Consider the following 26,798-nt stretch of genomic DNA (forward strand, 5'->3'; position numbering starts at 1 on the left):
AGTTGTAGAGAGGAAGAATTGGACTATCATGGAGATGTCCCGTGCTATGCTTGACGTTTCTAGGCTAAGGCGGCTTCTATTGCTGTCTATATTCAGAAGAGGTCTCCTATAGCTGCTCTTCCAGATAAAACTCCATATGAGGCTTTCCATGGTGAGAAGCCCTTTGTTGTTCATTTGTGGTGGGTATTTGGTTGTTCGGCATATGTTGTAACCAAGAAGCATCGCTGTAAGTATGACTTTTCTTGGATATGGTTCTGTGTCCAAAGCATATCGCCTTTATGATCAATAGGCCGGCAAAGTTGTTGTGAGCCGAGATGTGGTGCTCGATGAGATTCTTGCACCTTCAGAGGGAGGTGGTGAGCTTCTTCTTCCTCCTCCTCCTCCTCCGCCTCCTCCTCCTCCTCCAGCACGGACTTCCCTTGTGGATTCTCATTTGGATGATGATGATGATGTTTCTGCTCCTCCTATAGAGATCTCTAGCAAACCGGTGCCTGGATGGTATTATCAAATAGTTTGTGATTTTGGGTTGAGAGAGCTTCCTTCTGCTCCTCTGCCTGGTACTCTCAAGCAATCTTTTAGAGTTGTAGGGAGACAAATTCATGAGGGCAACTTGTTTGTTAACTATGCTCTTATGTCTTCTATTATTCATGGTCCTTCTAATCCCACATCTATGGACGAGGCTCTTTCGCATGAGGCTTGGTATCGTGCTATGCAAGGAGAGCTGGATTCTATAGAACGGAATGGCACTTGGATTTTGGTGCCTAGGCCACAGTAGTGTAAGGTGGTTGGTGTGTGGTGGATCTTCAAAACAAAGTATAAAGCTGATGGCAGCTTGGACAAGCACAAGGCGAGGTTTGTTGCCAAGGGCTATGCTCAGCGCTCTGGGGTCGACTTCAATGCGATCTTCGCTCCGACAGCTCGGATGACTACCATTCGCCGTTCTTGTACTTGCAAAACATCAAAGATGGCCCGTATTTCAGATGGACGTCAAGTCAGCTTTCCAGGAAGATAGGACCAGGTGTATCACTTGAAGAAAGCCTTGTACGGTGTGAAGCAGGCTCCGCGGGCTTGGCACCAGCAGATTGATGAGTTACAGAAGCTTGGCCTGCACCGCTCTCATGCAGATTCAAACCTTTATATCCTCCTTGAGAGGGGGTTAGTTGTTATCATTGTGGTCTATGTTGATGACCTCATTTTTACATGTTCTTATTCTGTGAGGGTCCGTTCAGTCATGGATGCTTTGGAGCAAGAGTTTGAGATGACGGATCTTGGCCTTCTGCATTACTTTCTTGGCTTTGAGACTTGGCAGAGCCCTGTGGGAATTTCTTTTCTCGGCAAAAGTACATACGGGAGATTCTTGACAGGTTTTAGATGACTGGGTGTAGACCAGTATCTTCTCTTATGGATAGTAGTGAGAAGCTTTTTCTTCTTGATGCTTCTCCAGGGATTGATTTGTGACAATATCGGGTTCTTGTTGGATGTTTGGTATGGTTGGCCTACTCTTGATTGGACATTTGTTTCACAGTTAGCTTATTGAGTTCTTTCACATCCAAGTCCCGCCACATTGGCGGTGTGCTATTAGGGTGCTTTAGTACTTGAGTGGTACTGTGGATTTTGGCATCTTTTATGGCCAAGGGTGCACTCTTCTTGGATGGATTGATTCAGATTGGGCTGGAAATCCAAATACTCGGCGTTCGACCACTGGTTATGTTTTCTCACTTGGGTCGGGAGCCATTTCATGGAGCAGTAAAAAGCAGCCTACTGTGGCGCTTTCCTCTAGCTATGCTGCACGTGAGGTGATTTGGTTGCGGAGATTGTTGGGAGAACTTGGCTTTCCTCCTACTGGATCTACTCTTCTTTGTTGTGACAATCAGAGTTTCATCGCTATCGCCAAGAACCTTGTGTTTCATACTCATACGAAACACATTAAGATCCAATATCACTATGTTCGTGAACAGATTCTTGTGGGAGATCTGCGTTTGGAGTTTTGTGCTTCAGTAGAGAATGCAACAGATTTGTTCACCAAGCTGGTGTCTCAGGCATCCTTGGCTTCTCATCTTTGCCTTCATGGAGTTTGTTCAGCATCCGGTATTGAGAGGGGGTGTTAGCATAGGTGTGAGCATGTGTGTGACAGGATCCTCCAATACGAAGACTTCCGCTGCATGTTACATTGGTATCAGATTCAGCTTGTCCACACACACCGTATCCTAGCTGAGGGCATCCTTGGATGGTCAGATTGCGTTCCGGCACGACCATCGACTTCAGCATCATGTCTACAGAGGAGAGTACTCGCAGCGGAAGACGTCTCCCCCGAAGGAGACCTTGCTCTTCCGTCTACTGCAGACACCATAGCTCTTCTTAGAGCTGAGAACCAACTACTCATGGAGCGTCTCCAACTCTTGGAGGCAACAACAACACGTTCTCCTTCGCCTCGAGCAGCACCCGACTACATCTCCCTCTTCTTTTAGATGGAACAACAAAGGAGAGAGGATGAGGCCCGAAGGAGAGAAGAAAAAGCAAAAGCAGAAGCTAGAAAGCAACAAGAAAAAGCAGAAAGACGGGACTATGAGGAAGCCCAACGTAGGATCGACGAAGACCGGCGTCAGGCTGAGCTCGCCGCTCGAGATCACCAACGAGAGCTCGATCGAGAACGTATGTTACTCGAGCACCAAAGGGAAAAGGAGGCCATCCATCTTAGATACCAGCACCTCTCTTCAGCATCCCCAGCCTCAGGTGCTACCAGCCAGCAGTCCGCAGCATCAACTACCGTCATTCGAAGTCAACCTAATTTCAGTAAGTATGATGGTAAGTGTGATCATTTAGTAGTAAATCAATTTATTCATCAATTTACTGCTCATTTTCCATTAGCTAGGATCACAGATCCTCAGGATAGAGTCCACGTAGTAGCGGCTCCCATCTCATTGGTGAGGTAGTCACTTGGTGGCAACATTGGTCTAATCTCTATACAGACCAGACCACAGCTGTCACAACTTTCAGTTGGGATACCTTTGTACATGACCTGAAGACCAGATTCCTCCCGCCCCAGTACATGACCGGTTTGGCAGATGAGTTCTATGGACTCAGACAGAACGGATCCCCAATGCTTCAGTTTTTCGGCAAGGTTATCACTTTAGCACAACAGTTAGGGCTATCTGCGCAGGCCAAGATGGAGCAATTCATTCGTGGATTGGATCATAACATTCGGTTCACAGTTCGCAACTTTGAACCTAGTACATATGACCGGGCTTTGACTCTCGCTCAGAATGAAGAAATGAAGATGAACGGAGGCAAGCCCAAGCAGTCATCTTAGTCCAGTACCAAACCCCAATTGGGAAAGGGTAATTTGTCTTCTAAAGACACTAAGACAGACAACAGTCCTAGCTCTAGTTCAGGGGGTAAGGAATCCAAGCCTAAGAAAACCCCTGAGGAAAAGGCTCAAGCAGGCATTACTGGAGGTTATCTTTCTCCAGAGGAGCAAAAGAGGTATCAGTCAGAAAACAGATGTTTTTCTGTCACATCATAGGGCATGGTAAGAAGGATTGTCCAAAAAGGCAAGCGGAGCAAGCCTCCAAAGAGCCTTCTGCCACAGTATCCCCCGCTCCTCCAGACCCGCCTGCTACCACCAATGCAGTTCAAATCTTACCTTCTATGCATCCCATGCCATCCGTGGTACTTCATGCTAAGCAGGAGGGTGAGGCAACAACCACATAGAAAAGCCTGATCCGAGCTTATGGCTCTGCCAAGGGCCACCAGTTCATAATCCTTTTTGACATGGGTAGTTCTGAGGACGCCATCTCTCCCCAGTTGGCTACCAACATGAGCTGTACCTTAGTGCCCTATAATTTGGAGGTAGACGGGTTTACTCATGGTCTTTGCACCCACACATCTCAACGGGCACAACAGTTTTCTTTTCAAGTTCAAAAGGCCTCATTCGAGCGAGATTTCATTGTCTCTCCTCTTTTGGGATGTGAGATGATCTTAGGAATCCAGTGGTTTCGTCAGTATGAACCTATTCCCAATTGGGGGCAGGACACCTTTATTATCTGTAAAGGTTTTCATGAGCCTGTCATGATTCGGGGAGATAGGAGCATTCTTGGCATTCCTATGATTTCTTATCTCTAGGCCCGACGAGCTATCCGCAAGGGAGCAGAAGGAGCATTGATTTATGCTTAGACAACTTCTATCTCATCGATAACCGCTGTCTCATCTTTTTCAGTCCCTCAGTTGGCAGATCTCCTTTCTCATTCAGACATTTTTAAGGATGATCTCCCACCGAGTATCCCACAGTTAGCAGAACCTCCTAGCAAGTTTCCCTCTAGTCTTTTCAAGACTTTCAAGGGCAAGCTAGAATAACAGTCAGTTCTCAAACATTTAAAACTTGTTCCTTATGGACGCATTTTCACAGTCATCACAGACCACCAAGCACTTAAGTGGCTCCCTACGATGTGAAGTGCCCAGTGGAGTGATCAACACACTAGACAGGGTTAGCTCTTCCATCAGGTTGGAGGAATGATCAAGTACATCCCTGGTCAGTATAACCCAGTAGCAGATGTTCTTAGTAGAAAGACCAGCATCCAGACCAGTCAGGAGTCTACCATTCTCAACATCTCTGGAAAAGACTTAATTAGCATAGAAGATCAGTATATCGATTCCGCAGAGTTTGGTACTCAACCTAGTTTGGTCCTCAATTTTGAGCCTGGCCATTATTCAGTTCACAGACATGCAAGTAAGTTTAGACGAGATATCCATTTCAATGAAGGGGATAGGATCTATTTTCGTATCATGAAACAAAGATTGAACAAGTGGGCAAACGTTGTCCCAGGCTTTCATTCCGTAGTTTTGGCCCTTTTCCAATAGTTAAGAAGTTAAGTGATGTCTCCATTAAGTTAAAGTTGCCTACCAGTTGGACAATGCATGATGTTTTCCGTGTTTCTTGGCTAAAACCATATGTTGGTCCAGAAATGTTTGATGTTTCAGATGAACAGCAGTCAGATGTGGTAGACGAAGTAGAAATCATCGAGCCCGAGCAAATCCTTCTTCATCGTTGGAAGCATGGTTCCGGTCGACGAATACGTCAGTTCTATACGAAATTCCGAGATCGAGGTACCCACGAAGCCGTATGGCTAGATGAGGAGTTCTTTCAAGAGTACCCCCAGTTGTTGGCGGACTACTTGGAAGCCATGAACCTGCCGCCAAGCTAAGCAGGAGGGAATGTCACATGCACTTTGCACTGCAGTGCATGGTGACAAACTGGCTCATCATCAACAGTGCAACATCTGTACATTATTAGAACCCAGTAGGATGATATTTGTCGTATGCCGTGACCCCATTGTATATCCTCAGTCTAGGATAAGTCAGGCACGAGCTACGTAGGTCATTCTCAGCCATAGCAAGTCAGTCAGTCAGTGTAAGTCCCTTAATCCACTTAAAGAGACGCATTCATGCATATAAGTCAGTAGAAACTTTAGGGTTTGCATCAGAAAGCATCTTGCATATTGCACATCATTCATGCATAGCATCTAGACCATTGCAGGAACCTCAGATAGCATCCATGTTTTTTTTGGTAATTTTCCCATCATTTTCAGCATTTATGCATCATCATTAAGCATTTAATGTTTATAGAGTAGTCGGCCAGCATCTAGTGCCAACCGACTAGCAACATTACTAGTATAAATAGGAGGGCTTGACCCATTCTCTCATTCATCTCATAATTCAGCCAAGGAGCATTCAGGCGCATCCCATTCAGCCTTGCATCCACCTCAGATCCATGCGTTTTGGAGAAGCGTATCATCATTCAGCAAGAGGAGCATCAATGCTTGTGCATTCAGCCCTCCATCAGCAAACACATCAGTTCTCAGCATTCAGCCATCAGTTCACAGCATTCAGCCATCATTAAACCTTGCGTTTTCTGCATCCATGCAGTTTTCAGCATTCATCATATCGTCGTTTTGCTCCAGCCTCTTGATGAAGGTAAAACACAGCATTCTCATTCATTTTTAGCATTCATATACAGCCTAGAACAGTCCCAAACAGCCCCTCTCTTAGCCCTTGCTTTGCATCCCTCCCTCATTCCATTGGGAAGAGTGCATAGGCTCGAGATTGGATATCTTTGGTGCTTCTACAGCAGTGCACAGTTCAGCCCAACACTTGGTCTTTAGAGGTCTTGCGTTTGGCTTATCGTCGGTCACACCGTCAGTCTCTTTAAAGATAATAAAGCAAATACTATCTCGGTAACGGGATAGGGGGCCCTTCAGTGGGTAATTCGGGACCCCATACGGTGTACAGTTCTCATCTCTCTCTCTCATCTCTCTGTAAAGTTTGAAGTATTAAAGTGGATTGCTAAACTCACGAAACTCAGGATACAGAAGATGGTGTGAGCATTTATGTGTCAGGATCCTCCAATACGAAGACTTACGTTGCATGTTACATTTTTCCAGGTGAGGTCCTCCATGTCCTGGTCGGCCCTGTTGGCCGACAGCCTCCTGGTCCTACCACCACACCTTCCCTGCCAATAAAGCTGCAGAGCTCCTACATTTATGCTTGAATTCTGTTCTTTATTTGTTGCCCTTCAAGGATCAGCCTTGGGATTAGCATGTACATGTGCATGCACATGACATCCCCTTTGCTAAACTTGATGATGGGATTCCAACTTTTGTTCTTGGATGATTGTTATCATCCCTTTGTCTCTTCCTAGAGTCCCAAACCTGTCATCCTTCCCTTCCTGGCAACCTTTTCACTGAAAACCTTGCCCGGTCTCCAAATCCAACTCCAAATCTGATGAAGATCTATGCATCTATTCCATCCTGTCCGCTAGGCCTTCATGCTCTGTCCCTGAACACTTTCTCTAGTCTTCTTTTCTTGAGTATTGAGTTTGGCACTCTCGCTCCATCCCTTGGAGGATCATCCTCTTTTGGAATTGTTGCCTGAAAGCCTTTCTTGGTGTGCTCCAAGTGGCATTGACTCACAGGACTGCCATTTCCCTTGTTCCTTGTTGTGGAACCCCACCAACCAACCTCGGGAATTGTTGCCTGAAAGCCTTTCTTGGTGTGCTCCAAGTGGCATCTGACTCACAGGACTGCCATTTCCCTTGTTCCTTGTGGAACCCCACCAACCAACCTCCTGGGAATTTCTTGCATGTTGTGTTCCTTTCCTTGGACTTTGCATCTTCATCTGGGACTCAATCAGTGTTTAGCCTTGCTAAGCATGATGCTCTGATACAATGTTTCTTGGTCCCCACACCACCAAAAAATCAAGACACGGGCGATGGTTTCATCCATGCATGATGCAGTAAGGGCGGGTGAGATATTGCCAGCTGGGTGGGACATGGGCAGCAACAATATCTCAGAATCAGCCTGAAGCTTTGATACCAATGTCGCATGTGGAATCTCCGGGAGTCTTCTTTCAGCCCTAAACACAATCCTGGAACAACCTGATTCAAAACGTAGGTAAGAGAGATGGAGAGAAGAGAGAGAGATAGCGTTTCAGTATATTCATATAGTACAAAAAGGTGTACAGATCTTGGCAAGCCTTTTGATCACACATCTTTAGTTTTTTTGCAGCAAAAAATCAATTGTAGTTTTTAGTTCTAAAGGCTGAATGATTTACTCTTCATCTTAGGTTATTTTTTCCTCTTACTGCTGATATTTTGTATGTTAGGTTTAGTTGAAGACGTGACAAACCTTTACCCAGGAACCAAAGCAACCATTTTGCTGTGTGTGTGTGTGTGTGTTACTTTTCTAAAAGAGATGGCTCATAGATGTATATCGTATGCTATAAAAAATTTATTTGGCTTGGCTTAGGTATTGCACAGGTGGTGTGCGCTGTGAGATGGCTTCCGCTTATATCAAGAATAAAGGAAAAGGCTTTCAGAATGTGTTTCAGGTAGTGCTCTGTGAAGACCTATTTGCTACTTTTGAATCATATTATATATTGATGCTATTGGGTATCGTGATCACAACCATCAGTTTGTTACACTTCTAACTTCTAAGACCCAAGTAGAACCGATCTTCAAAGGCTAAAAGTCAATTATTTCATCACCAATTAACAAGCAACACGGGATATTGCTGAATTCTCTTTGCAGCTCTCTGGTGGTATTCAACGATACTTAGAAACCTTCCCTGATGGGGGGTTTTTTAAAGGGAAAAATTTTGTTTTTGATTACAGGTACCTCTACTTTAATTTGTTGGGTTTCTTTCTTTTTTCAATGGGTATGGCGTATCATGCTTTGTTTGTACAAGTCAAATATTGTGGTAGGCTGGTAGCTTGGTTGATGTTCTAATTTGGGTTGGAGTGTCTGACAGAGTAGCAGTTCCAAGTTCTTGCACTGAAGTGCTTGGATTGTGCATGAGTTGTGGGGCCTCTTTTGATGACTATTCATCAAGGATTCGTTGCACCCATTGCAGAATGCTGGTGCTCATTTGCAACAGTTGCCAGGTTTGCCATCCTTCATGTATGATTCATAAAGTATGTACATGTCTTCCTTTCTCAAGGTTTAAATGTGCTTGGCTTCATGATAAAATTTTATTTGAAAGATGTATGTGAAGACAGTTGACAATGAGGAATTAGAAGATGGACCAAAGGCATAAGAAAGAAAGGATTTCACCCATGAGCTCAACCATAAGAGCTATGCAAATAGAAGAAAGGAAGGAGCTGTGGTAAATTTGGAGCGTCAAGAACTTACCTGTACATGATTTGGCAGAATTGGGACTCGCTCCCCATGCACCATCTCCATAGCTGGTGAGCACCAGAACAGGGTGGTATCAATTGACTACTAAGTAGCTCCTTGCTCAAGGCATTGGATGGACAAATAACCGCGTTCCCATGACAGCCTTGATGCCCCTGACCTCTACTGTCACAGAGAGGAGAGGGAGTAGATTAGCCAAATGCACATCTTTCAACTTCATATTTTTGGATTCGGTTCAAGGGGCCTACATAGGGTTCTTTTCCATCATAAAACCATGCATGCTTTACATGTTTTGAGGATCACTATTATTCAAGACTCAAATTGGACTTTTTGAGATGGTGAGAGAAGGGTACATGGAGCTATGTAGTCATTGCTAAACAAGTTACTGGCCTTAGGCCCAAGATCCTCCCGTAGTTACGGATTTTTCAGTGCCCGTGGCACCTGCCCGTAGGCGTTTGATCATCCGCCTGTAGGTGATGCCACCGAGGAAGCACCAAGGGGGATTTTGAACCCAGGACCTCTTGGTCCTAGGCAAACACCTTCACCACGTGAGCTATCACCTCGTGGCAGACACCTTTGAGTTTGATGTGCTCTAGGTTCAACTTTAATGGCCTTTTCTTGCATATCACTAGTGATGGTTTTATAAGGGATTTCACCCCCCTCTAAAGAGTTATAAGCATGGTTGACTCCAAGGGAGACAAATGATAAGTGATAAGACACTCATCTCTTTCATGAAGACTAGTTTCTGGCCTATATGATCCCTCGGACCCTGTAGAGCCTGGATGGTAGTCTCTGAGAGGTGACTCCAAGGGACACAAATGATAAGTGGTAAGACACTCATCTCTTTCATGAAGACTAGTCTCTGACCTATATGATCCCTCGGAGCCTGTAAAGCCTGGATGGTACTCTCTAAGGTGGGCGAATGCAATCTGAAGAAGTCTGTAATGGATGTCTATAAGGCATCTCGTTCGCTCTGACTCCCTAGGTGCAGTCTGAGCATAGGTAGCTTGATGGTGATGGAGCATGTTCTGGATCTGGAGCTGATGAGGGGATCATGGGGGGACCTGGGCCATTGGCCCGGTCCGAGGTAACTCCTCTCAGGTGAGGAAGATCCGAGCTGAGATGGGTCCAGGGTATCCATTGTATGAGTGTCCTCCTCCTCCCGGGTTTGGAAGAAGCTGATGATGGTTGGATGGCGAGGGAGGGGTCGGGGTGGCTGGGGCTGAAGCCCTCTCAAGAAAGTGTCCCTGTGTTTGCGGAGCTCAAGTAGGAAGAGACCTAGACAACGTTGGTCCAGATACCATGGGTATACAGTGCCATGGAAAAACTAAAAAAAGGACGTGAAAACTGAAAACTGAAACATGACTATAAGCCTCCTGATGGGAGATGTGGCTATGGTGCCTCTCTGATAGAAGCATGATGTCATGTTGGCGGTAGATGTGGCTATGGTGTCTCTGTGATGGGAATTTGGGCATGTTCTTGGATTCATCTAGGTATATATATATATCGGCAAAGAACCTCCTGGATGTGTCTCTGTGTGGTGGGGGGTCCTGATGCTTTGGGTCGGGGGTCAGCGGTTCTCGCTCCTCATTATGGATACAGAGGCACTTGTGGACGCACTTTCCCGCATGGAGGAACTAGTCGTTGCTTGTGTGGATGTATGAATCAAAGCCTTGATAGCCACATTTGGCCGCATGGATATGGCACCTAGTTGCTCTGCATTTGACGTGGTTTGGCAGGTAGTCCTTGGTCGGCATGATATGGTAATGTGCCGGGGGATGATTCATGGTCATCCGGTGTCCATACTGTGTGATGGAGGACCCTCAAAGGACATCATCTGAGATCGCATGGTTGAGCGGTTGAGGTTGCATGTGATGGTGGATACCAGTGGCGTAGTCCTAGCTAGCGCCATGAGGGGCAAGTGGAAGAATTTGGATTGCTGAGACCTTAGAGGATGCCCCAATGGCTTTTGGGGATTTTTTTGGATGTCGCACATTCAAGGTGGCGCCTTTGGATTAGGTGGATGTTATTCTAGGCCGCCCATCATGTGGGCGTAGTCTACCACAAGCAGCACAAGTTGACTTGCCAGCCCTTGCTGCGAGTTACATGAACAAACTGGTTGCATGCTATACTAGTAAGTATAGTTCCAAGCATCTGTGATCTCTGTAATGCATCACCTATAACAAGGGCCCAAACCCCTTCTTGAAGAGACAGTGGTAGCATCCGCGTATCTCATGTCTGGTGGGATGCCCTCTACTCTCCTTGTCTCAATCAGAAGGTGGTGTGACGACACCCTCAGCTGACCAGTGGCGATCCTCATGGCATTCTGTAGAGATAATTGGGCCTCTCAATGAATCCATCCCTAATGACACTCAAGAAGTGCTTTCTGTAGGACTGGAGCTTTGGGGAAAGCTCGGCTGGGGATATCCATGCCCGGTCTAATATGAAGTTGAGTCAGATCCAAACAGATGATGTGGTTGATCACGTGCCATGAGAGTCAAGAAAGGGGGAGTCTAATCTTTACTCAAGGAGGAGAAGGGGGGGTGGGAGGGGTGGGCGGGTCGTCATGAGTCTAATCTGTACTCAAGAAGGAAAGCAGGCACAGTCCCTTTGGAGAGGGAGACTTCTCTGACCCCGAGAGATTCAGGTCCTCTTCTCGTCAGCTTCAGATTCAGGACATACTCTAGTGCTGTAGAGAGGCACGGACACAGGAGGTGAGATGAACATTGACCTTGTTGCAGGGAGAGATGACACATGATTGGTTGTGCTTGTTTCATTGCACATCTAGAGGCAGGCCTTGTTTCTTTTGATAGACAGGATTTGTAATGAGAATGTGGTTTGTGAAGTGAGAGCAGAAAATGCAAAGCTGCAATCTGAACATCTATGTCCCTTACTCAATTGGGGAAACCTCCTTTTGGATTCACACTAGGGGCTCCCTCAGGTAGCAGATCTATGGTGCATAGGGAGAAATTTTTCATGATCGAGTTACCTTAACAAAATGCTCTTTTTTCTTCTAATGGAAGGATCTTCTCTTGAAAAAGAAAAGAAATGGACAAAACGCTTTTGACGACGAAATGCCTGTTTTGCCCACATTTTCAAGGTTTGCAACCCTCTTGCATGATAGCTCTCAGCCTAGATCCCAAGATTTGCACATCTCAAATCAAACAAGAAATGCCTTGACATCACAACTTGATCAAGATATTTTTGAAAATTTGATTTTGAAACCTTGAGTTTTATGATTGAGACAAAAATTGAAACCGTCGAGACAATGAAATGACAAAAGAAACGAAATGTTTTTTGTGGGGTGTTTTTTTGATGATGGATGTCCTTTGGGGAACTAAAGTCCATATCCAAGGGTTTAGTACTCTTATTTTGAGTGTGCAGCGTTCTAGTCTTGAAGAAAATGTTGGTATTTGTACTGGCCATCTATGAGAAAACTCCATGCGGTCTCCAGGATTACTTCAGCCTCTCCTATCCTTTATGAGAGGCTATTGTGGACTTGGTTCTCCGAGGTTATACCTGTAGACAAGTCCATTTTTTATCCCTTGTAAGAAGGACATCACAGCACACTAGAGACATTATATTAATTCCTGGATTAGCTAAACGTGTTCATTTCAATCTGGAGACATTATATTAATTCCTGGATTAGCTAAACCTGTTCATTTCAATCATTTTTTCTGAGCTATCTTGAAGAGCCTTTCTTGCAAATTTCTATGGACTTATTCTTTGAAACGAATGGCAGTGGTGAGGTTGCAAACAAAGTAATTGTAGCCAGGTCTATGGCCATTATTTTATTTGTACCTATTGCATGCTTGTTGCCTTCATCTGTGTATGGCTGTCTCCCATCTTTTTTTTTGTGTGCCACACTTATTTTTCCTCCTGGGATGGGTTAAATATGCAGCAATCTGTTTCTCTTGGTAAACGAGCCTCAAGGACTATTTGTCAGCAACTGTTATTTGAAGAGAGCACAACAGAGCTAGTACCACACCTTTTTTTTTCTGGGTTAGGCAAGTTTACTCACTCTCTTGAGTAAATTTTGACATTACGTTTCCTCTTTCCAGGACAATACACGAGATCAATTATATGCATGCGAACTTTGCAAAGTTAGCAAAAAGACTAATAACCAACACGGTAATAACTCAATGAGTCATTGTACGACCGGGCATTGTTCCAGCAAAGTGAAGAAAAAACAACCAGAGATTTTGGACATTAGAAGCAAGACAGTTTTGGATGAAGAACGTCCTCAGAGTTGTGTAAATGTGAGCTATGGTGCGTTTTAAGAAGTTTTTCAAGTACCATGCCTAACACTTTTTTTGTGAACATGATTGCTTGCTCACTGACATCAAAGGCATACATTTGGGGATGGGATGCAGGACTGGAAGACAAAAGAAGGCTCAGAATTCTTTGCTTGCATGGCTTCCGGCAGAGTGCATCCAGTCTAAAAGGAAGATTGGCATCTTTCACAAAAAAGCTTAAAAGCATGGCTGAATTTGTTTATGTTGATGCACCCCACGAAGTCCCCTTGATATTTTCTCAGAGCCATGTACCTAAAGAAACTAAAACTGGAGGGAAGGCTGCACTAATCAAACCAAAACTTGAATTACTGCCTAATCGAAAACATGCATGGCTGATCACACCTGATACGATGTCTTCAAATTTGAGAAAATATGATGATGTTGCCTGCTGCGTTCGAGAAAAGGAAGCAAGCACTTCACAAGCTTTTCCAGCTTCTCTGGATTCAGACCCATTCGTCGCCATCTCAAGAACAGTAGTGGAATTTGAAAAGGATCAGTACAGAAAGCAGACTGCAGGCTGGCTGACTTCTTTGGGCAAGCTCGAAACGGTCTTTTCTGAAGCGGGGCCTTTTGATGGAGTGCTGGGATTCTCTCAAGGAGCAGCTGTTGCAGCCTCCCTTTGCCTCCTCCGTGAATCAAGCTCACAAGAAAGTTATAGCATGAGATTCAATTTTGTGATTCTTTGTTCAGGTTTCTTGTCCCCTGCACCTGAACATCAAGATCTTATGTCTTGTGTTTCACTGCCTTTAAACTGCCCATCTCTGCATATCTTTGGTGAGGTAGAGGGGTGTGATCGGCAGATAGGCACTGACGATAGCATGCAGCTTGCATCTATGTTCAAGTCTGATAACTCTGTAGTGCTGAAGCATAAATCGGGCCACATTGTGCCATGTCAGAAAGAGTACGTAAATCAAGTAAGAGCGTTTCTGGGCCAGTTTATGTAACTTGGATTTCTTAGTTTGCCAGCACGATTTATGTGGGCAATGTTATTACTTTTGTTATTTGATGTTCCTAGCATATTTAAATCCTCGCCTGAAGTGTTAAAAAAGAAGAAGCAATTTGATCAATTAAAATGTGTTGTTTGTAAAGGAAAACTAAAGCCCCAAAGCACCAACTAAACCCCCTCATCAACTTGTGCCAACTTTGGAAAACATTAGGCATTATGAAGACATGCCAGTCTCGTTTTATGAACAGACACCATTACATTCTCTCTTGACCTCCACGAAATGCCCAACGAAAGCTTTTTGCACATATGCATTAATGATAAAGTGGGGAGAGAGAGAGAGAGAGAGAGAGATCGGACTTCAGCACTGAAAGAGGTAGTTCACCCAACCAGTCGTTTTTTCTCTCTGAGACGCCTGAGCAGAGAGGAAAGAGGGCATGTGGCAAAATTTCTTCCATAATCAAAACATATATACAGTGGTAGATTGCTCTTTATTCGAAATCAATTGTGTGTTGTAACTTTGGAGACGAAGTAGAGCCATTAGGTGAATAGGGCTTCTCTTTCTATGCACCCCTATCTATCTTATCATGCTTCTTGACACGACACCGCATGCAAAGGGATCTCTCTCTCCCCCACCCCGGCGCCCAAGCAGCATGCAAAAAGTCAATCTCTCTCGTGCTGCAGAAGGAACATTTGTTGGGCTCTGTCGGATTCACGAGACACCTTGGAATCTCCCCCCTCCCCTCCTCTCTCTCTCTCTCACTCAGACTCATGGCACGATTTTTGTCTTGCTCTCCTATGCCAATTGCTTGTGGACCTAGGAGTGTGGCAAGACAAGAGGAAAGAGGGCTCTCTAATAAGGAAGAGCTCTCTCTCTCTCTCTCTCTCTCTCTCTCTCTCACTCACACACACACACACACACACACACACAGAGGAGTGTCATCTTAGCTTGTTGGAGAGGACAATGTTGTATTTATACCTTGGGAGGGAAATGATGGGCAAGAGGGAAGCCAGGTGAAGGGGGGTGGTATGTTGCACTCATTGCTTGTTTTTCCAGCATGTAGGACATTTGTCTGAAGGTGGTGTAGGAGAGAGTATTGATGTGCACACAACACAACAGGGGTGCCATGTGGAAAACACAAGGGGGGTTGATGCATATTCATTGCGTACCAATATATTAAATATAGCAAGTCTTTAACCTGTGCGTTATCGTGGTTCTCAAAAAAATGAAGCATTCACTCATGGGCTTACACATGACTGCACCAGTGCCCTCCTCCCTTATCTTGCCATGTGCCTCTCCTCTCCTCTGTGCTTAATAGATAGTATAACTTGCGTGTTGTCACGACACAAGCGTCCACTCCTTAACTTACACATGACTGTCCTCTTCATAAATAAATAAGCCTCTAGTTCCTTATCAGTAGGAATACCAATTTTATATCGCTCAATGCTCTCATCCACAACTCTAATCATGAAAAATCTACCATAGGTAGAATCCTAAAACAAAGAAGAAATTAATAAGTTACATTAAGAAACACGTAAATGTTTGTGAGTTAATACTTATTGTTCACCCTTAGTTATTCTTAGTCATTCATCAATAAATATGCGGCGAATAGCTATGAGAATCTAACCAGTATACTGAATGTATGTGATGCTTTGTATCGCACCTGTTAAAATCTTATAGCGCAAAGCCTAAAGCCTATGTATTCATTCATTCAAAGAAGCAATAATATATGCAGATACTGATGGTTTGCTGATTACCTATCTGTCATTTATTTTTGCTTGTATTGTTATTTCTCGATGTTCTTTGTCTGTCATAAGTTAATATGAATAATCGTATACATTGGCTTTCCGCAAACACTTTGGCGATCGTGCTGTGTTCGATTTCCTTTTGATTCTCTTGGTTCTCATTGCTTGCTAGTATGATATTTACCTTGCATAGATTTATCACTAGTTGATTCCAGTAAAGAGCGCGATAGTTGTTGGTCTTTTAGAGACCAGAAATGTTGAAATCATCCATTGCAATATGGCGTCGTCATGTTCTGTCCCAGTTTATGTCTGGATTATGGTTGTTGATGCCTATGCACTCTCATACATTGATCATTGTTCCGTTGAATTCACTGCTATTCAGTTAGCCAATCATTGAGGCATTGTTGATCATATGAATTCAAAACTATTCATTTTTCTAATGGGTCGAGGTTATTATTGCCATCAATTCTTACACAACATTCCCCATTCCATGTGGTTCAACGGTTTTCGTTCGTTTTTTCCATTATTGAGTGGCATCCCTGTGTTCTTTGATCCGAATACTAAGCAGGAACTGGATGATCTGGAAACTCTCTCGGACGAGTAGGGGTATGATTCATGACCGTCATGGACCACATGATCGGCTGTGAGCAACGTTACGTTGCTCGCCAAGAGAGACTTTGCCTCACCCGGGCTGGTTGACGATAATCCTTAAGACGATGCTAGTCAATATAATTCGGATCCTAGAGATTCATGGGAGGAAAACTCCATTGCTATGACGAAGAATTTGGCAGTGATCCCGGAAGTCCGGATGGGCTTGTTCATGCACGGAACTTGTTAGTCTCTAGTCTCCTCCTTGTGGGTCTTGGCGCCGCGTTCCACCTTCGGTTCCATTAGGCCTTGGTAATGTAGTATTTCCCCAGTCAAAATGGCTCGTCGGGTTTCCTTAAAGTATCCAAAGTTTAATGGCAAGAAAAAGGAGGATCTGGATACTCATGTCGCCAATTTTGAAAATATTTGGTGCGCTAATGGTATGCTACCCACTGTTTATCAAGCTTAATGGTATGCTACCCATTGTTTTATCAAGCATAATGCTTTCAACGGCACTTTTGATGGTGAGATGACCAACTGGCATGCTCAATATGGTCCCAATCATTTTCTTACCCTTTGAGGCTCTTTGAGATGCTTTCCTTTATCGTTTTCGGAAAGACAAGGCCTCTTCTCATGTGCTGGATACACTCCGTCGGTTGGAATAGAAGTGGTTGCCTATGTGGAGGATTATGCGACACATTTCTGTACTCTTCGAAGTCAGGTGGATCTTGCGGATTGGCCTACTAAAGCTTTGATGGGGGAATGGTTTGTTTGTGGATTGCATAAGAAGCTGAAGCCGACTGCCACTTCGGTAGTTCTTGGGGGCTTTGATGCATTGGTGGAAGCTGCACACGATGTGCTGAGTGCAGTTTGTCGAGTCGCACTTCTAAGAAGGGAAAACATAAGCATAACTTGGATTCCTTAGATGATGCATCACCAAGAAGCGGAGGACACTTTGGATGCGGACTCAGATTCGGATTCGGATGCAGAATAAGGAAGTCGATGAACGATTGTTGTTGGCAGTATTGGCGAAGTTCACTAGAGGACGTGCGGGAGGGACTAGATCCATGTTTTGTCCTGGATTTTGGTGTGCCAAGTGCTCCATACAAGGAGGAGTGCAAGCTGACCCCATATTGTGTAATCTGTGAGACCAACACACATAACGCAAAGGCTTGCCAATATAATAGTCGTGTTCATCGTCTGCTCTACGAGCCGCAGGTCCAGGGCAACCCGATGTTTCCGTCCAACAAGTGGTGCCCGTCAATTTGGTGAATGCTAGTGCACCATCATATCGTACTTATGGGCCCGGCGAATCCGGAGGTGTACCCAGAGGCAATTTTCACTGTTGCTATTGTAAGCCCTAGGTCATCGTAAGTCTGAATGTTCCGTTTGGAAGCGCCATCAAGGGGAGTTACAACAAAATCAGGAGGATGGGGTCTACTTCTCAGGCTCCAACAATTAATATGGTCCAGATTGAGCCTCTTCTGGTGGAAGATAGTCCACTAATGGCTGTATTGGCGGTGACACTTTCACAGGAGCTAGTGTCGAAAGAAAAGCATGATTTGCCAAAGGACAAACCCACGGATTGTGTGGACCGAAAGCATGTCTGGGACCAGGTTGCCAAGTTAGTGCAAGAAGAAGCACAAATGATCAGTAGGTTTCTTTCCAGATCCCAGTGGGGCAAATCCGACTTTGCAGTCAGCAAAGCTCAATAAGGCAAGTACGCTTGTCGTTCCTTCTTATGGGAAGCCTAACGAAGACCAAAGTAAGAAGCAGTTGTGCGGATGAGGTAGGAAGAGTAACTGATAAAAGGCGAAGGAGGCCAGAAAGTGCCGATACGCACCAGATGTGTGAAAGAAGTTCAGTTGGACGAAGGGGGCCAGAAAGTGCCAGTTCACACAGGATGCGAGAAGGAGGTCTAGTTAGACGCGATACTCCGCCAAAGAGGTGCTAAGTTATACACAAGTCAGAGGAAGCGGAAAGCTTCAGTCTCAGCAGATGGGGTAGAAGACCTTGGTGAAGATAAGTCAGTTAAAGCAGAATGATACTCTCTGGTAGTCCGAAAAGCAGAAACAATCCGGATGTGGAAAGACGACAGCTTTTGAGTATGATCTCGGGGAAGATCTGAAGAATATGAAGCTGGATATGACGATGGATCAGTTGTGTCTGGTACCCAATTACCATACACAATTAATCTGGAAGTTTGTGGGAGAAGGCTACCTTGTTGAGGTTCCAATCATAGTGGTCCGTACTAACCACTCTGGTTAACATCATTTTTCAAGTGTGGTTACGCTTCTTGTAATCTACTATTTTGTAACCGCGCTAAGCGCCTATTGTTAAAAAGATATATGGGATGACCGAGCTTACGTCTTGTGTAATGCCGACCATAGTGAGCTAGATGTACATAGAGCTAGGAAGCCAATTTTGGGCCCCCAATTGTAAACGGGCAGCCAGCCATTGTAAAATGTGAGCTCATGTATATAAATGATTTTATGGAATATGAAAAGGGACAATCCCATTTGTCTCAATTGAGTCTTTCTCTCTCACTCTCTCTTACTCTCTTGAGCTTATGGTTGCATGCTTGTGTTTGTGAATGCTTGCTTGGTTGATTGTTGTGTGTGCATGGAGTGGATGTTGTTAATCTAGCTTCTCTTCTCCTCTCCCTTCTCTTGTCTTTCTCTCAAGATCCCTCTTGCATGCACATTGGCATTGAGTGGAGGTAGAGCTTTCCATAGATCCCTTCTTCTTTGCTTATTACCTAGCTTGTGGATCTTCCAAGAAGCGTACGCCCGTGTCATCTCTGCCACACCCGTTCCTTCTGAAGCGTACACCCATGTCCTCATCAAAGCGTATGCCTGTACCATCTTGAAAGCGTGCGGCCATACCATTCCCAAACACACACACACACACACACACACACACACACACACACAGAGTAAAACAGACTGTCCACAGGGGGGTCCATTAGTACTATTCCACACATTCATGCACCTACGCTCAGGAAAATTGGTGTGAAAAAACCCTCTATTTGACGATATAAACTCTCCTAATGCTCCCTCGCTCATAAGATCAAACCCATTGGTCAACACAACTTAGAGCCAAATGGTACTAGTCTTTGACAGCACGAGTGAACGTGAAGATCATCCAAGCATAGGACGAGTTACTCCTCACTAGAGACAGAAGGACTAGAGGCTCAGTGCCTGTATTGGAGCAAGACCCTACATCCCCTACCCATTCACAAAGAAGCCTTGCTTCGAGGCTCCAGAATTTTATCATGGGAAATGCACAGTCATACGTGCCACATCCCAGGGAGAGGCATGGAAAGCCAACTTGAAAGAGAGCCCACTCTGCCTTTAGATATTAGAGCGGAGATAGGGCAAAGTGAAAGTAACCAAATCTAGACTCATCCCCACACCGGTTTGGAGGGTCATGCCCTCCTCTCAGGAATGGTCGATTCATATCAGTGCTAAACCTAGGGCAGGAACCAGCCCTCCAAGGGGATGAAACGTCTTATCAGAGAGAAAGGGCCTACTCGGCCCCATCATATTAGCCTGGAGCACCGATGTACCAACAATATCCATCTCTCAGAGGGAGCATATCCAGGGTACCATATGGGGTCATATGAAGCACAGCCCAATCCTCCCACGAGACAAGGACCCCCAATGGTCTACTATCCACTCGGCCCAACTCCCCCACCTATTATTCCCCAACCAACACCCGCTCTCCAACCATGGCAAGGCTAACCCCTGAAATGTTAAGGATAGCTATGGAAATAGGGCAGTGGGTAGCTGCCGACATTGTGCCCCCAACACCAGCTCAACTTACACAAGGGCCCAGACAGGAGTGGAACAAACCCACTAACACTTCTAGATCACTAAGTTCGAATGGGACTGGAGACCCCATAGCGCACTTAGAGATGTTTAATCATATTTGTGAAGTCTTCGGCCATGTGGATGACCAAGTCAAGATGAGTGCCTTTGGCCTCATCCTAGATGGCAAATCCGGCTAATGATTTAAGTCTTTGAAGACAGAAGATAAGGCCACCTTCGAAGCCTTGAAAGAGGCCTTCAAGTTGGATACTCATGTCAAGGAGCCAGATGGAGTCCCGTTGAGCAGCTACACAATGTCAAACAAAAGGATGGTGAAACCATCCGGGATTACATCAACAAGGTAAGATATCTCCACTCCCGTTGGAGTGGAGATAAGTTCTTGACAAAAGGATGGTGAAACCATCCGGGATTACATCAACAAGGTAAGATATCTCCACTCCCGTTGGAGTGGAGATAAGTTCTTGACAAAAGGTAAGATATCTCCACTCCCGTTGGAGTGCTAGAGATAAGTTCTTGACAAAAGGTTAATTAGGAGATTCATGGAAGGCCTAGATGACGTGTCCTTTCATAATTCTTTGTATGCCTTGGTACATACCTCCTTGGAGCAATGCTAAAGGATAGTGAGGAATGTGCACCGCTTCTTCCGGAGCCAGAAGACTTTGAGACCTTGGACATACTTCCAAGGTGCATAGGAACTAGGTTTGCCACAGTTGATGGGTAGGAGATTACATCTCTCTACGTGCTTAGCACTGCATACTTGCCTGATGTCACCACTCATGAACCTGAAAAGGCCAATAATGCAGAACCATCATGGGGAACACACTCACATAGAACTCGTAAACCCGATGGATTCCCTGGATAAGAACGCTTTGTCTTCCCTATTGATTCAAACACCCACTGGCTTAAATACATAGGGGTGGTTGAAGCACATGAAAACTTCAACCAAATCTAGAAAAAGGAGTTCACCAACAATAGCTCTCTCCTTGTCCACACAACCACCCCCAATCCCACGGAACCCATTGACCCCCTAACTTGAACCACAAAAGCTTTGCCGCTCTACCTGCAAAGCATGCAACAAGAAGTTAGCGTTCGCAGAAAAAGAAGCCAAAAAACTCATAGAAGAGGAAAGTGCTAAAGATGAAAAAACTCAACAAGCGCCCAAACACTTCAGAACCTTTAACATGGCCGATAGATTTGTACAATATGACTCGGCCCAAAGGTCTCACAATGGACAGCCAGGGACCTCGTACGATAGTCCAGTCAAGGTGAAGGAAATTAACCTAGTAAGCATTGGGAATGACCTCTTGATCGAGGGAGATACTAAACTCATCGCTCTACTCACTGAATTCCAGGATTTCTTTGGTTGGAAGTACACAAATATGAAGGGTGTACCTCCCAAAGTAGTCAAACACACTATTCCTATGGTTGATGGAGCGAGACTGGTCAAGCAAAGAGCTTACCCTATGAATCCAAAGTACTCCAAACTAGCACTGGCAGGAGAAGGAGAGTGAAGAAAGTGGGTAAAGGTGACACTAGGGTCACAATCCAGGATGGATCTGAAGAAGAAGATACTATTGACACCGAATCCACCCAACCAAAGGAAGAGAACGATCAAGCGCCAAAATCAGACGAGCTTGCCCAAGAGGCACAAAGAGAGAAAATAGCAACCCCTAAGGAGATTGGAGAATATCTAAATGCTAAAGAAGAGATAAGAAAGCTTAAAGAAGCTAAGGCCCTAGTGGAAGAGTGCCAACGACTTCATAAAGACAAATTAAGGCGGCTAACTGGGCCACAGATACAATGTATCCAAGAAACGAGCCGATAAGGGAAAGAGAATTGGATGTGTCTATTCCAATTCCAGATGGAGGATCACAGAGAGACCTTATGGCAAGAATGTTTGAGGAGTCTGAGCAAGATGTGTCCATTCATTCATTCCCAAGGAGTGAATATGAGACACACACGTGGAAGAAGAAATCGATCGACCCATTGACGCTGGATTCATCTATGAAATTGGGCACATAAAATGGGTGTCACCCATAGTGATAGTACCCAAAAAGAATGGAAAGGTACTAGTGTGCGTTGACCTCTCAACAAAAAGGTCAATGCCGCAACTATACAGGATCACTATCCCTTACCCTTCATAGAGCACATGCTTGAAAGAGTCACAAGAAAGAGCTTCCTTAATGGCTTCTCTTGATTGACCCCAAAGATCAACACAAAACCGCCTTTGCTACTGAATGGGGAACTTATGCATATCGCATTATGCCTTTTGGGCTGACCAATGCCTTCGGCACCTTTTAGCATCTGATGTGCACGGCCTACAAGGAGTATCTTTGGAAATTCCTTGAGGTCTTTATGGATGACCTCTGTGTCGATTCCACGTGGAAAGCACACCTCAAATGTTTACGGAAGGCGCTAGAAAGATGTAGGTTATACATTATTTCATTGAACCCTCTCAAATGCTAGTTCTAGGTTAGGCATGGAGTTATCCTAGGACATGTTGTCTCCAAAAACAAGGAATCTCCACTGATGATAGCAAGGTGCGGCTTATCCTTTGAGATGCCCCCGCTAGCCAACTTTAAGGGAGTCGAGCGCTTCATGGGACACATCGACGTTTCATTTTCATGTATGCTGATATAGCTTGTCCCCTTTTTACGGATTCCTGATCCTCTTTGAGTGGATAGAGGAATGCTAATAGGCGTATACCACCCTAAAGAAAACCTTGGCAAGTGCTCCTATTTCGAGGTCCCCCAACTGGGACATCATCTTTCATGTCCACACATTGACGCCTCTGCCTTGTGTTAACCCATTCCTAGGGTTAATAAGAGATACCACCATTATCTTACATCAAGGAGTCAAGGTAGATACACCAAAAGGTCATACATTCAAGATATAAAGCAATGGTGTCAAAACCCACAACTTGGATAGGCGCCCGTAATGGTCCGAATTTCCATATGCGGGCAATGATGTTAAGTGCAAAAGCGCATTGATTAGCCCTTGAGCTAGTCATAACATCATGACAATAGACACTTGGGTGTCATTGGGACAACCTAAAATCATCCCTAAAGACAATGGTCTTACAAGAGGTGCTAATGGACAAAACATTGATGTTCTAGGTTACTTTAGCTATGGTACTCAAACAATCGATAGAAATGTGGAATTTAGATTCCATGTTATCCCAAATCCCCTTGAGTATGATGCCATCTTGGGTGGAACTTGGGTACATGACTCGTTGTATTCAATTGATGAATCCATGTAAATAGTCACCCCGCCGTGAACTCTCTTGTAGGCATTGTGCAATTGCCTACAATAGGGAGAGACCTTGGAGGAGCTGGAACTTCCAACCTATCTCTTAGAATATCCCAAGAATTATGGTTGGCTTAGAACATTCCAATAACATCACCACAATCCAAGCACAACTTTATCCACATCACCACAATCCAAGCATAACTTTATCCACAATGAGAGCACAATCCCATGACCCTCGAGTTATGGGATTCATTAGGTTAACCAACACTCATGGATCATCCTAAAATAATTCCATTTATGCAAGACTTGAACATGTCATGTTTGGGGTGAAAAGATGTAGGGGAGAAGAGAGCTTGAGCTCTTGCAAAGCACACACACTCACACAAACCCTAGAAGAGAACACACAAGGTGATAGGCTGAAAATTCTTCTTCTTCTTCACACAACAAAAGAGGTCTATAAAGAAGATAAAGTGACTAACACAAATGATAGAGTATATACAAGAGTGGTCCATAATGTGAACACGCTAAGAGGAGTGGGTAGATGTGGACTAGTTGGTGTAGTCCAGTTGTAGAACCTCTAGCAAAGATATGTTGGTGCCAGCTACCAAAACTGCCAGTGATATAAATGTCGAATGGTCATGTAGGAGCCTCGTGAGTGCTAGCTCATGTTGAGCTTGACATCTGAACACTGCCCCTCAAGCTCAACTCTAGCTCATGAACTCCAAGCATATCTCGAAATCTGTGGAGATTCTCAGCTCTCCCAAGGCCTTCATGAAGATGTCAGCAACGTGATCTTGTGTGCTGAGGTAGGCCAAGTTGATATCGCTCTACCAAGACTCTCTCCCTGATGAAGTCATAATGTACCTCAATGTGTTTCATCCGCACATGGAAAATTGGGTTCCTCGCCAATTGTATACTGCTAAGATTGTCACAATATATCTATCTCTAAAATGCTCCTAGATCGCAAACTGCATATCATTGTAGGCTATTTTAGGGATAGTGGGATGTTTTAGACTGTTTTTTATTTTTAAAATATTTTTAAATATTTTTTATTTTTTATTTTGTCACCAAAGTATGTTTGAAGTGGGTTTTAAGTGCTATTGGACATTACACGAAAAGAAATATTGCACTTTTTTTGGTCAACTAGGGTTTCCTATAGTTAGGGTGGGTCGCTCAACTATGGGAACTTGTAAAATTTTTAGGTCTTGTATAGGTTGCACCGAAATGACTATAGTGGCCTAAAACCTATAGGCAAGTTTGTGTATGCACTTTATATATATATATATATATATATATATATATATATATATATATATAGAGGCTGTCGTCGTCGCGGGTAATAACTATTTCTTTTTTTTTATTTTTGATTTTTGATTTTTGATTTTTTACTTTTCATTTTTACAATTTTGGTTTTGGTTTTTAGTTTCATAGACTACCCGAAAAGGGGTATTTTTAGGATTTTCAGATTTTTTGTAGAATCCTTCTTTGACTTGGGGCTTAAAAGACTGCATGCATTAAATTTGGCTAGCTAAAAGGCTAACAACTAGTGGGCCAAATTGTAGGAGGATTAAGCCAAGTTAATTTGTGTTATTAGCACTAATGTAAAAACATAAAAAATTTATGAAACATAGAAATTAATCCAATTTGTAAATCCTACCAAAATCGTTGTTTTTATCCCAAATTCTCCATGTAAGGAGTCGAACTTGGGAGATAAACCCCATGCCGAAACCCACTTTTTAGGTCTATATAACTAAATTGATTCGATTTTAAGCCCATTAAGGTTTTTTTCTGTGTGAATGAAAAATGAACAGAAAATAGAAAATGTAAAAATTGACCAAAAATGGGAATCATAGAATTTAAAGCACATAGTCTAAGGATAACAATAAACTAAACACAGATTTCTTAAAATAACAAGACAATGCAACATAAAACAAGAATAATGCAACAAAATAGATAGTTCTTTGGAATTTCTTTTCTACTCCATTATTGAAAAAACCAAAAATATGATAGACTTAAACAATTCACAAGCTTTCAAAATGCAATGTGGCTATATGGTGGGGCTATTCCCCGCCCCAACGGTGCCACTTATAGAAGGTCTTGGTGCCATGGAAAGGATGCATGGAACAACCCAATATTGTGGGGCTTTGCCCAACTATACTGAGGAGCACAAACAGCTTAACTGAGAAACTAATAAGCCGTGGCCTACCTCACAAATACAAAATCAGGGTGTGTCACTCACCTCGTGAAGGCATGTTGCATGGGATTCTCGTAGGTAGCGTTGTCACCGTGCAGAAGAACTCAAGAGATCCACTCCACCTGCTCGCCCTCCTGCACACTAAGGAAACTTGACCCCCCCCTCTCTCTCTCTCTCTCTCTCTCTTTACACACACTGACACACATGCAATGAGCATACAAGAGGTCTAATCATAATAGGCAAGATGCAAGAGAGTAGAGAAGAAGAGCACTCTTAGATTATGCATAAGAGAATGAGAGGTTTTGGTTACAAGAGGCCTTATCTAATTCATTTTTAGGGTTTACACCCTTGGTTGGCCAAAACATAAAAATTAGGTCCTCGGCCATCCCAAGCCTCTTGCACTAGTGCAAACACTTAACCATTGATAGTAACCTCAACATAAAGTCTTGTGGTGTGCCTTTAATAGACAATCGGCAATGTACACATAAAATAATACATGACAATGCTCAACAATGAAAACTAGGCTTCCAAGTGCCTATGGCCAATATGAGGTAACTTGACGTTGTTCAATGTGTTTGACATTGATGCCAAGAATGTCTCCAGAAAGGATTAATAATTGAATTACTCAGAATCAAGCAAACATTCATTGTTTTACAAGGAGACTATTTCTTTCATGGACCTTCATAGGGAGAAGGTGCAAGAAATTAGAATAGCTTGAGCTCCTACCTTACAACTTGTAAGGGCATAGAAGTTATTAAAGGGTATTAGAAAGAAGCATGTAATTTCTGTTATTTTAAGAAAAATCCTATAGGCAATGAATCATATTACTAAGAAACCTAAATGGTTAAGTGAGTATGCCAACATATTTCTTATGGACTTAATTGAAATGCCCCCAACTTGTGAGGTAGATCATGAGATTGAGTTGATACCTACTAGGAGCCCAACCTACTCTAAGAAGGGAGCATACACATTCAAAAAGCAATTAAACTCAAGGAGGTATATCATAAGATTGAGTTGATACCTAGAGCCCAACCTAATCTAAGGAGGGAGTGTACATGTTCAAAAGCAATTAAACTCAAGGAATAATTAATATAGCTTTTAGAGCAAGGCTTTGGTCAACTTAGTGTATCTCCATGAGGTGCACTCGTACTTTTCCAAAAAATGAGGATGGGACTTTTAGGCTATGCATTGATTAATCAAGGGTTAAGTTAGCTAACCATTAAAAAAATATCATATTCCAAGGATAGATGAGCATAGTGCCCAGATATTT

General features: G+C 43.8%; 1 protein-coding gene across 1 annotated transcript in view; it reads left to right on the top strand.

The window, feature by feature from the left end:
- Window positions 1-13,984, top strand: part of LOC147614086 (rhodanese-like domain protein) — a 53,656-nt gene extending 39,672 nt beyond the window's left edge. Inside the window, exons 4-8 of the mRNA XM_086780625.1 lie at window positions 7,800-7,881; window positions 8,081-8,163; window positions 8,301-8,433; window positions 12,745-12,952; window positions 13,057-13,984. Of these exons, the coding sequence (XP_086636751.1) occupies window positions 7,800-7,881; window positions 8,081-8,163; window positions 8,301-8,433; window positions 12,745-12,952; window positions 13,057-13,922 (1,372 nt within the window). The 3' untranslated portion in view covers window positions 13,923-13,984. The remainder of the gene's footprint in view (window positions 1-7,799; window positions 7,882-8,080; window positions 8,164-8,300; window positions 8,434-12,744; window positions 12,953-13,056) is intronic.
- Window positions 13,985-26,798: the final 12,814 nt, after the last annotated feature.

The sequence above is a fragment of the Cibotium barometz genome, chromosome 42 (assembly GCF_041138505.1).
Source record: "Cibotium barometz isolate CiBa-2024 chromosome 42, ASM4113850v1, whole genome shotgun sequence".
Lineage (NCBI taxonomy): Eukaryota > Viridiplantae > Streptophyta > Polypodiopsida > Cyatheales > Cibotiaceae > Cibotium > Cibotium barometz.